General features: G+C 33.9%; 1 protein-coding gene across 2 annotated transcripts; it reads right to left on the reverse strand.

Annotated features, from left to right (window-relative positions):
• Positions 1–397: 397 nt before the first annotated feature.
• On the reverse strand, positions 398–10,283 carry LOC114186789 (nucleobase-ascorbate transporter 1). 2 transcript variants are annotated; one of them, XM_028074806.1, is made up of 14 exons: positions 10,068–10,283; positions 8,450–8,547; positions 7,960–8,136; positions 3,971–4,071; positions 3,813–3,888; positions 3,306–3,365; positions 3,031–3,218; positions 2,849–2,945; positions 2,500–2,586; positions 1,685–1,743; positions 1,495–1,586; positions 1,316–1,393; positions 1,075–1,229; positions 398–909 (listed from the first exon to the last, which is right to left on the reverse strand). In XM_028074806.1, exons 1-14 carry the CDS (start codon positions 10,141–10,143, stop codon positions 697–699), a joined length of 1,557 nt encoding a protein of 518 aa, XP_027930607.1. In that variant the 5' UTR covers positions 10,144–10,283; the 3' UTR covers positions 398–696. The 2 variants fall into 2 exon arrangements, with proteins under 2 accessions (XP_027930607.1, XP_027930606.1); XM_028074805.1 differs by having other exon boundaries at positions 1,075–1,235.
• Between the last annotated feature and the right edge of the window lie 2,083 nt (positions 10,284–12,366).

Below are 12,366 nucleotides of genomic sequence, written 5' to 3' on the forward strand. Positions count from 1 at the left end.
GTCAACTATCTGGATGATTCAGCGATGTTAGATCAAATTATGTATAATTTTATAATAGAACTGTGATATAATAGCTTGAGAGTATATATATATATATATAATATTACTATAATTTTATCTGGTAAAATTGTACTAATATATATATATATATATACATTAAATTATCTTTCTTATGAATATTCATAATAAAATATTATATTTTAGTAATATTATACTATTAAAATTAGATGTTACATCTTCAATTCACATCATAATAAAAATCTGCAAATTCGACTGATGTAATTTGAGAATAAATGAAAGATACTAAAGAATTATTCAAATAAATGAAAGATACTAAAGAATTATTTGAGATCCAAGAAACACTCAGTTTAAATAAACAATGAAACCATAGGCAAAGTTACCTTCCCAACCATGCTATGATATTAATAAAGTAAATTGACTAAATTCAATTGTTGGCATACAAGTTATTATTCATAAATTTACTTGTGATTCTACTTTGAAGAACCTTGCCAATCTCGTACCCACACACAAAGGGATGAGAAAAGTTTAGTTTATTGAATCTACACAGCATAGTCCCAAATGCTTTACAATCCTCTGCTGGAGGAAGAACAACAAAAAAATCGGGTTAAATCGTAACGAATTCTGGCATGTGCAACTCAGAAAACCTAAACTACCTTGGCTGGTTCTCATTTTCCATCAAGTAGGTGGGAAGAACCTGTTGAGATTGAAAGGCAAAGTGTAGAATTCTTCGTTTCTGTTGTCTCCTCTAAATGTTCTAAACTTTACCCACCACGGCATTCCTCGGTCCTTCTTCGACCTCTCAACCTCAAGAGTGTTGTCAAGCAACACTGCTACGATCAAACCTACCGTTGCCGGGGACGAGAATATGGTGTTCATGAAAGCATTGAACTGCATTTAGACAAAACTACTAATTAATACAATGACAGTAGTTACTATAATTATGACAATGATTTATCCTAGTGATAGTAACTAGGAAAGCCAAAAACATGGGTCCTAATGTGAGTAACTAGCAAAGCTAATGAAGGTCCATAGCTATTATTAACAAACACTCACCCATCCAGCATTAGTATGAACAGGACCGTGGTGTGAACTGGTCCAGTATTGATTGAAAAATTGAGGGACGGATATTCCGAGGAACAGTGTGAGCCCGGTGATAATAAGGTTTCTCATAGAGTTCATGTTTGTGAACTGAAGAAATGATATGCCAACTGCAGCTGATGAGAAAGTATTAGTGAATATATATATATATATATATGAGCAGGAACAAATTGTGACAATGCATCTCACTACTTACCAACAAGGCCAAACACAACACAATATATTGCAGCAAATATCGGGAAGGGAATGGATGCAAACACAGCTCCAAACTTTCCTGCAGGTAATAAAAGTGAAACAGATTTGATTGATCAAATGATTTGGAACCAGATTGCTCTTATTATACTCGAAACTTGTGTATGAAACATCAATACTTACCTAAAGTAGAAAAAAATATCATAAAACCAGCTGAAATTTGAACAACTCTGCGACTTCCAACACGGGTTAGACCAAGGAGTCCCACATTTTCCCTAACCAACCATCACAATTCATCAAGCTATCATAGAAAGATATAACGGTCATATTCAGGGAACAAACTAGTATTAGCGATTCCTAAAGGGCAACTTACACAGATACAGTGGAGCCTGTCCCAGTTCCATATAGACCGTCAAGCAAGATACCAATCCCCTTTCATAAACAAAATAAGCTCTTAGATACATCTATAATTATTATTACTATAATTATAAGGACTTCTAGAAAAGAAAAATAAGAGCAAAATAATGAAATAAGTTTCACCAAATGTTAAAATTAGATTATGCAAAAGTTCTCTCATATGACTTTTGTAAAATTTTATGTTCGGTTTTATTAAGTTTTAAGTCTTTCATAAAGTTGGGTATTTCAGTAGGGTATTTCTATTTTACTGTGTGTCCAAAAGTTATATATTTTTTTTACTAAATTGAGACAAAAAAAAATTTGAGGACCATATTTAACAAATAGAATAATTAAAAAAATAATTTAACCTAAATTTTAAGTTCTTCGTAAATTTGGATATTTTCAATTGTGTTCACCTTATAAAAAAATCGTTGTATTGCATATCCAAAATCTTTACATATTTCAATTAAACAAAATTTTTTAATGGAACGAAAATTATTAACAGGGATTCAATTAAAAATACCAGCGAAGAACTTGAAATTTAATTTTGTCATTCTTATCTTCCGAGTGAAAAGATGAAAAAGATAATGACCACGTCAATCTAATTAAAAGTTTTAGGCACTATAAGGGACTTAAAACTTAATTAAGATTTTTATTTTAACTTGAACATGAGCTAATTTTTAGCAAATGGAAAACTAATTTCCTTTCTTTTGTTATATTTTTCTCTTATAAATCCATACATGGATGTTTGTTCAAACATGCCCTTCCCTTCCCTCGTCAAAGTAAACTTACCTGCCAACCAATGCCTCGACTCAACACATAAGCAGGAGGTGGAGTAGCAATTGCCAAACGAGATGCTGCCTTGTATGCACCAGTTGACTGCATGAAAACTGCATCGTCAAGCCATTGTTGGAAATTCAACCAAATGAGGCCATCTGAAAGTATTACTTTGTCTCTTCTAACCATGATTACGGTAAAATACATTACAACAACTTAAGCAGGTTTCAAGATGAGAATACTGTGATAATGAAGTTATAGAAGCAATATACAGGTGAATATAGTAATGTTCCAAAAGCAAACCCAAATAACAGTTGTCTGGGAAGGGAACAAAATAAGAGACTACTAGGAAGGAAATAGATACCTCCACCATTGATACAATAACTGCAGACATCATTGCAAATGAATGACCAGCAGAAAAAGTGGGTGGACCCCATTGAAGAGGATATGGGAACATGAACCTATTAGTTTTAAGAAAATAAGTAAACTGAGAACTCACCAAAACAAATGAAAATCAGATTATACAAAATTAGTTTTTCCGGGTACCATGGTGCAGTAGATATCAGATTAGCTCTGTCTGTGCGACAACTGTTTTGTGTTATGGTGGCTTTGTGCCTATAAGCTCCACTGGCAGTCAAGATGACAGAGTATATCCAAACAATTGTGACACAAATCAAAACAGGAAAACGCTCAAAGATAGGAATGTCTCTATACAGTCTCACATGCTTTAGATACTGCAAATTAAACCAAATTAGCTTGCCTGTAGGAAAAATATTAATAATTTTGTGAACACCACTTTCTGGTTATACTAAATCACTTACTTGTGACAATCCAACAATCAACAACAGCATTGGTATGCCAATTTCTACACAATTCCCCAACTGAAACCAAAAGTAATAAAGAAAGTTATGAAAATAGTTTGGAAAAATTGTTTTTATCAGGCTATAGTGAGCATGGTTATTCAAATATTTTTCTGAAGAAAACTCGGTCCACACTAGTGCTAGTTGACAAATTATGCAATGTTTTCAGGGAGACAACCTAGATTAAACCTTGATATTATGGGGTTCCTAAACCCCACATCAAATAGTATGGGATGCTCAGTGGAGTATTCAAGTATTTGATTCTCCTCTCTTAACCGCTAACTTTTAAAGGTGAGTTCTCCAAGTGCTAAGATGCTTATCAAAATGGTATTAGAGTTCTAAGATAGACATTTACCTTTAGATCATTTTGTAAGCGTTTACAACCATGAAAAATAAAATATATTGAGCCACACCATTTTGCAAGTGTTAAACAACCATGAAAAATAAAATAGATTGAGCCACACCTACCGCAGGAAATCCTCGTTGAATGAACCCTAATCCAACCAAACCAACAATAGGTGCCATGCCAAGAGGACTGAAAAATCTGGACAAATACATATAATAAATGCTTGAACACTCTTTTTGCTATTTTCAAATTTCGAACACACTTCAAGGAACTAGAATACCTTGAGAAAAGACCCCATATTTGGCTGTAACCAAGGACTATCTGAATACTGGAGGCGACAATTAGAGCTCCTTGTATAGCTCGCATGGTTCGTAAAAATCTCTGCAAACCAATCAGATTGCAAGATCTCTTTCAATACCCCACCAAATAAGAAATTATTTTAAGTATATTTCAAAGAAAACATAATTAATTTTATGGAAGATCCCCAAATTAGTGTTACCACTTTGTAGACAACAACTCTCTACTTGTGAAAAAACTTTATTCACCTCTTGTTGTTGTTTATTCATACAATACACAATACAATTTATAGAGTCACATTTTCTTACCGTTGTACTAAAAACAACTAAACGGCTAACTCATTAACTACCTAGACTCCAACGGCTAGTGCATTAACTACCCACAACGGCTAGTTTCTTACAACGGCTAGTTACCCATAATGGCTAATACATTTAAGTTTATTAAAAACCCAACAAAACTCCCCGTAAAGTTAAATGCTTCTTTTATTCTCCATCTTTGTTCCTTTATTCTTCATCACGACTTCCAACGTGTAATAACTTTTCTCACATTGTGCTTGTCCCTTTCATGAATAGTTAAGTTCTTCGCTTTCTTCATGGTCGACCTGTACTTCGCTTTCCCTGTGGCTAACTTGTTCTCTACTCTCTCAGCTTTTGCATTCTTACTAGCAAACTTGTTCTTCTCTTTGGCCAAATTGTTACTCATTAGGTTCTTTGTCTTTGTGGCCGACTTGTCGTTAACTAAGTTCTTATCAATAGGCAGACTTCCTTTTGAAAGATCAGACCACACCCACATATTGTTGTGCTCAATCTCTTCATCCATTTCAAGTCGCCACTTCTCATCTTGCACCTCCAGTGCAGCTCTCAGATCCTTCTCAACTTGTAACTGTTCTTGCAAACTTGAAACATCTTCTTCAAATTCCAAGCGCCACTTTTGCAAAGCCTGTTTTCTTCTCTCTAAGCTTGCTTGTAGAATTAAATTGTCTCTAACCTCCTTTTCAATACTTTGTTGCTAGTCTCGTTTTACAATCTCTAACCTTTGGATTAGAAGCTCTTCTTCAAATTCTGAGTTACTAAAGCTTTTCACGTGCTCCACCGAGCTATCTAAGTAATTCACTTGCTCCACCAACTTATCCGAGCTATGTAGGCGTTCCACCAAGTTAACCGAGTTGGCCTCATGCTCCACCATGGTGTCCAGGGTATCTACATGCTCCACCATCCTGTGTGGGCTATCTGCTTGTCTCACCATCCTATGCAACCGACTCGGTTGTCTTACCGAGCTATCCACACTACTTGACTGTCTTGTCAAGTTATCGACTATACTCAGCCTTCTTGTTGAATTCTCCATGCTACTCGGTCTTCTTGCCGAGTTCACCACTTGCTTATGCTCGACTCCCGAGCTACACACCATCATCAACAATGTCGCTTCTTCTTCAACATCTTTTGTGAGGTTCTCTTCCTTTCTACTTTCAGATCACAATCTTTGGCAAAATGTTTGGACTTACCACAACTAAAACACTTGCCTGAGTAGCACTCCTTTGCATAGTGACCATACTTGCAACACTTGAAGCACTCAACATTTTAGTTACTTGATTGACCTCCTCTCCATGGACCTCGTCCTCTTCCATGCCAATTTTGTTGACCGGATTGTTCTTTCTCTTCTTGTCCTTGGCTTCTACCACCAGGACCGCTTCTTATATCTCCTCGATATCGTCCTCGACCTTGAGTGTTCTAAGCTTTCTCATCTTTAATTGACATCTTCGTTTGGAGTAATTGATCAAGTGGCTCCCACTTCTTCTTTTGTTGTTCGTGTGCTTCAAGAGATCCTGCAAGCTCTTCAACCGTAAGCTTTGATAGGTCCTTGGACTCCTCAATCGCGCACACCACATTCTCGAAGTCGTTTGTCAATGACCTCAAGATCTTCTCCACAAATTGGCTAGCGGGTAACGTCTCTCCGTTTCTAGCAAGTTGGTTCGCCACGATTCAACTCGAGTAATGTACTCGTCTACTCCTTCGGTCTCTTTCATCCTCATGCTCTCTAACTTGCCCCTGAGTGTTTGAAGTCGCACCTGCTTCACTCGGTCATCTCCCTTATATGTCTTCTCCAATATGTCCCACACTTCTTTTGAAGATTTAGCACTTGCAATCTTCTCAAAGCTAGACTCGTCCACAGCTTGGTATAGGATGTACAAAGCTGCCTTGTCCTTCACACATGCTTCTTTCAGCACTTTCAATTAAGCATTTGACCAACCTGTAGTGTTGGCTGGTTCATCGAAACCATCTTCAACCATCTCCCAAGAAGAGCCTTTGTTTTTAAACTCCAATTGTCATAGTTGACAGCCTTTGTCAACTTGGGTAGGGAAACACTGTTTGTAAGACTAGCCATCTCACTCTCTTTTTTTCGCAAATACTTAGCTCTGTTGCTCTCTTTTTTCAAACACTCAAGCTCTCTAGCTCTTTGTTTTTTCCACTCAGACACTCAAGCTAACTGGCTCTTAGTACCACTTTGTTACCACTTTGTAGACAACAACTCTCTACTTGTGAAAAAACTTTATTCACCTCTTGCTGTTGTTGTTTATTCATACAATACACAATACAATTTATAGAGTCACATTTTCTGACCGTTGTACTAAAAACAGCTATAAACGGCTATAAACGGCTAACTCATTAACTACCTAAACTCCAACGACTAGTGCATTAACTACCCACAATGGCTAGTTTCTTACAACGGCTAGTTACCCATAATGGCTAATACATTTAAGTTTATTAAAAACCCAACAATTAGTTCAGGTTGCTAATCATCTATCCAAACATCTTGTTCACATGTCACTGAAACATATAATTTTAAACCAGAAAACCTATTAAATATTGAGACTAAAGTCAAGTTTGATGATTTGGGACTTACCTAGTACCATGATGCTTAAAAACCCTGGGATTCTACAAGTCATCTAAAACTCGTCATATGGATTCAATGAAATTCATAAATACTGTCAAGTAACTGCAGAGTTTATCAACAACAATAGGCATATCGTATTGGGATTCTACAAGTCATCTAAAACTCGTCATATGGATTCAATGAAATTCATAAATACTGTCAAGTAACTGCAGAGTTTATCAACAACAATAGGCATATCGTATTAAGAAAACGCGTTCATACAAAATCCCTTAACAAACGCCCCTCCTTCAGAGGCTGGGGCTGGTAGCCTAGCCTGGTGAATTTGGAACTCTCCTTTGTTGGAGTAGGTTTCTCCCCAAGGTTCGAATTCGAGACATTGGATTTGTTGCAAGGCTTTGATACCATTGTTATGAAAAGGTTAACCCATTCATACAAAGACGCAAAATCCCTTAACACATACCCAACTATAATCCTCCTATTTTCCCTTTTGAATTATTTTGTCCGATGTTAGTGCAGAATATCAAATTCGGGCTTCTGTGACCTATGAAATGGTTGTGACCCAAAAAGGCATTTAGAGAATATGATATGGTATTGTGTACAAAAGAAGGGAAAAACAGACAGCGGAAACAGTTAGAAATTATAACTGTAACTGACTTATCTGTTAAGGGCTTTGGTGTTTTTTTTAGTCTGTTTTTGTTTTAGGAAATTGTTGGGAAGGGCTGAGAATAGGTCTCTCAGAATACCACATTGGCATCTCTTGTAAACCTTCGTTGTAGTCTTGGTTATTCTTCCTGTCACTTTGATAGGAAAATAGCCTGTGTTCAATAAAGAAGAATTTACAGTGTTGTGGAATATATCAGTTCTATCAGAATATCTGTCATCCATCACATATCCAAAATCCGTAGACGACTATTTCAACCTAAACAAGAGATGATGCTTAAAATCATGGGATTCTACCAGTCATCTACAACCTCATAATATGGATTAAACAAAGTTCATGTATATATATATATATATATATATATATATTTGTTTTTCAAACTGCAAAAAGAATATAAATAGATGGAGCAGGAAACTAACTTCATGAGGATCATTAATTCGCTGCAAGGACGAGTCACTAATAATATAAGCAATTGGAATTACATATGCAAACGAGCCTCCAACTACAGCAGGAAGTCTCGTTCCAAAGAGTGCTTGGAGAAGTGTGTTAATACCAGCAACAAAAAGCAGTGTCTGTATTACTTGTGCCTTGTCACCCTGTTTCAACAAGAAACAAAATCAGTAACATTTAAAATCGGTATCAAATTACTATGAAAAGAAACAAGAGATTTACACATGAACTGGTAGATCCTACTAAATATCATCCCTTCCAAAATATTAACATGTAAAGAAAAAACCGCTTAGAATAAAATTGGACAAAAAATTAAATCCTACAAGACCAAATGCTAAACTGAGACACAATGAATGAATATTATATGATCCTACCAAGTAGATCAGAACAAATGCATGTCTAAGTGTCACTTTGTGAATGAAGAACATCTAAACTAACAATAACACAAATTCAACTTACAGAACTTCCTCCCATTGCTGGAACAAGCATCGAAGGGATCATCACACTTGTGCCAAGCATCAATATATAATTTTGAAATGCTAAGAGGATAGTTTCCACTGCGATAAAAGTTATTCAGTGAGGGAAGTAGAAAAGTAATAGATAATTGATTTCTCGGTAGCAACAATTAAGATGTATGAGAATCAACCCCGTAACTGCAGATTTTAACTTTCAAAATATATCCTTGAAATTATACAGAACATCAGACCAATAGCAATATCACAATCCCCAACACTGAAGAATTTGTCTACAACTTTAGCACAAAAAATAAGGATTAGTTTTCAAAATCGGGAGTGGCCCTAGATACTCACTTCTCATGAACACTGTAGCCTTAAGAGATACCCACTTGTTGAAAATTGAAGACGTTTAAATTCTATTGATCTGTCTTCGGTAGAGTCATCAGAAAAATTAAACCTTCTTTCTTTTAGCAAAGGACCAAATGAAAGAAGAAAAACATATATTTTATTCTCAACAAGCAAAACTAAATTAAGGAGCTTACTATAGGTATACTAACTGTTTAAAAAACCAGCTGAGAAACGGATCTCAAAATTCCATCGTGTAGTGAATAGCTGAGAGTGACCTTAAAGAAAGCACAAGTCTTTTGAACAAAACTGTTGGACACCAACATAATTAGCGGAGGATCATGCCACAGCAAAAAAATTGTCTTCTTTTCTCATAACTGAGAAAAAGTAGAATCCAAATTCCAAGGAAGTTACTGTCCGTGAAGGTCATGAAAATTAAAATCATCATATATTAGTTAATTCCATCGTAGCAGAAGTGATTACTACATCGTATCATGTTCCTCAAACTTATCTAGTTTCAGATAACCCATTGAAATAAATGTGTAAATAATACATTAGTATAAGTCGGGCTATTGCTTTAAAGACATTGTTACTCGAGAAGTAGTAGAAATTGTCTTAAAAATTGACAGGGCATAATGGTAACTGCATATAATGTCACGATTACTAGTTTTATTTTGTTATGTTTATTACTTATCACTGTTTCAAATAAAAGAATAACCTCCTGAGCAATCATAGGCAAACAGAAAGAAGAATAGGTTCTAATAAAAGGAGAACATGTTTAAAAACAGTGTAACAGAAAAGTGCAGAGTCTCACTCTATCTAAATGACAACATAAAGTTTTGAACTGAAAATCCACATTTTCGGAACTAACGTAACAGCGTAGTCTTACACTTCTAACAAACGTTCAGTGACATATCACAGAAAACCGCAACACACGAAAGAGCTTCAATTCAAGTAAAGCAAAGAGCTTTCAATCATTTCTTCAAACCATTGGAATTCTTTACCGTAAAAGGTATCAATTTGCCTAAAGAAGCGTCGTCAAGGAGCTCGCAGATAGAAAAAAGAAAAAAGCTTACACAGGTCACATTAACAAACTCTTGTTTTGGGATGGAAAGGAACATTTGAAACTAAAAATAAAGTGTAAAAAGAGGAGTTAAATAAGAAAGTTTGAAAGAGAAGGGACCCTTTATGAGTTTAGCATGAGTGTGGATTGTGTGTGGAAAGTTGAAAACAAACAAACCCAATAATGAGGGAGAAAGAGGAACAAAACAAGATACCCCATGGAGGATTGGAGTCTATGCAGTACTCGAGGTCCTGAAGCTGTTCCATTGGCGGGTGGGTAATGTCAGCCATTGTTGAAGCTTATTCAGAGAAAGAATTTCTAGGGAGAAAGGAAACTAAGTAGAAAAGCATACACATGTGAAAAAGAAAACGAAAGGAAGGAAGGAGGAAACAGAGAAGAAGAATTCAGAACAAAATAAAGTGCAGATATAAAGTGAACTGTAAAAGCATGAATATTTGCTTATATTTATATTTACGTAATAAAATAAATCAGAAAGAAAGGTATGCGCTTGTGTTATACTCTCTTCTGTTCCGTCATATTTCAGTTTTCTTTCTTGATTACTTTTTCTTTATTTGAAACAGTAGTAATTTACATAATTACCCCTTGAACTCAATTCAACAAAAATAGATGGGTCCCGCAAATTTGGAGGTGAGAGGTACTAAACGAGTTGACTAATGTTCTATATATTTTTAGGAAAATGATATTTTTATGATATATATATATAGTAATCTAAAAATAATAAAATTATAATTATAAAAATAAATAATTTTCATAATTGTATTATAAATAATTTTTATTTATTTTATAAATAATTTTCTATTATAAAAATTTCTTTTAATTTTTAAAAATAATTAAATTTAAAAATAAAAATCAATCGAAAAATATAATTGAATTAAAAAAGAGAACATCAATTAAAATATAATATCAATAAATTTATTTATTTATTTAAAAAATATTATTTACAAAAAGACAAAATTAAAAAATGTATACTAATTTTTTATTTATTTAATTATATATATATATATATATATATATATATATTTATGTGGAAACAAATAATAGATATTAGGAACACAAACAATGCCTTACCTCAATCCTCATCCTCTCGAGTTGGCTCCTTCTTGGTTTGTACATGACATCGAGTGAGCCAAAAAAGTCTCTCAAAATCAAATCTTGGATTAGGGAATTAATGAAAGCATAATCCTTAATTGTTAGGGTCCACGTGTATTTATAGAATCATTAATTGTGGTTGTCACCTTTATGGACTGGGCCTATACTTGAATTCTAGGTGGGCCTAAGCTTGGCCCAAGCCCTGTGTTAGTGTTTGTTGATACCAGGGGTCTTGTCTGTAATATTCTAAATTTAGTGTTATCAACCTATTACGTCTTATTCTTTGAAGTAGGCGACCTGCTCCACTATATGTTTCTGCTTGATTGGTTATATACTTAGTAATTTTATTTGTGAAGTTATGTGTAGACAGTCTTGACCGTGTAGTTTTCTTGGTCCGTCTGGACACAAATATATATATATATATATATATATATATATATATATATATATATATATATATATATATATATATATATATATAACAAGTCATAGTTACCTAAAAAAAATTACTTGACGTAAAAGTGACATTATTTTCAATTAAAAAAAAACAATATTGATGATGGCTTTTTTAGTAGACATTAGTTTCTTCTTTTTTCTTCTTCTTTTTGTTTCACTCCAAAGTGCTAGTCATTAAATTGAGTAAGATTTTTTCATTCATAAATATCTTTTTAATTCGAATTGTGAAGATCTGGGATCTTCAAATTAGAAAGTAAATATTTTTAGATAATTGTATTGTAATCTCCTTCTAATTTCACAGTGTCCTCTGAACCAATTTTCTATTTTTGTCAAAAACACCTTTAAAATTTAACATATGGGGATATTTGTTCTAGCAATTCAAAAAAAAAAGAAAAACGTCAATTTGGAGACTTTAGAATATATTCATAATCGAACATATTGTATTTCTCTATACACTTTTAAAATCCTCTTTGCACATGATACGTACTTCATTCATTTTCATTTTATCTCACTCATCGGTGTTTAATCTTTCTCATATATTTTTTACTTGCTTATTTTTTCTTGGTTAAAATAGGTCCATGTTTTTTAAAAAAATCTCAAATAGGTCTTAAGATTTTTTTAGTCTCAATTAGGTCTATATTTTTTAAAATGTGTAATAATTAGGCTCATTCCGTTAGTATAGAGTTAACGATGTTAAAGATGTGTCACGTGTCAGCTCCACATTTTTTTGAACTTTTTTGAATTTTTTTAAAAAATTTTTATTTTTTTTTAAATTTTTTTTTTGAATATTTTGAATATTTTTTTGTGAAAATTATTCATGCCACGTGTCACGTCAATATTGTGCCACGTGTCAAGTCAGTAAGGTGACACGTGTCAAATCATTGTCTGAATCTCAATTTGGTCCATATATTTTTTATTTTTATTACATTTCAGTCCATTTTTTAAAA

The sequence above is a fragment of the Vigna unguiculata genome, chromosome 6 (genome assembly GCF_004118075.2).
Source record: "Vigna unguiculata cultivar IT97K-499-35 chromosome 6, ASM411807v1, whole genome shotgun sequence".
NCBI lineage: Eukaryota > Viridiplantae > Streptophyta > Magnoliopsida > Fabales > Fabaceae > Vigna > Vigna unguiculata.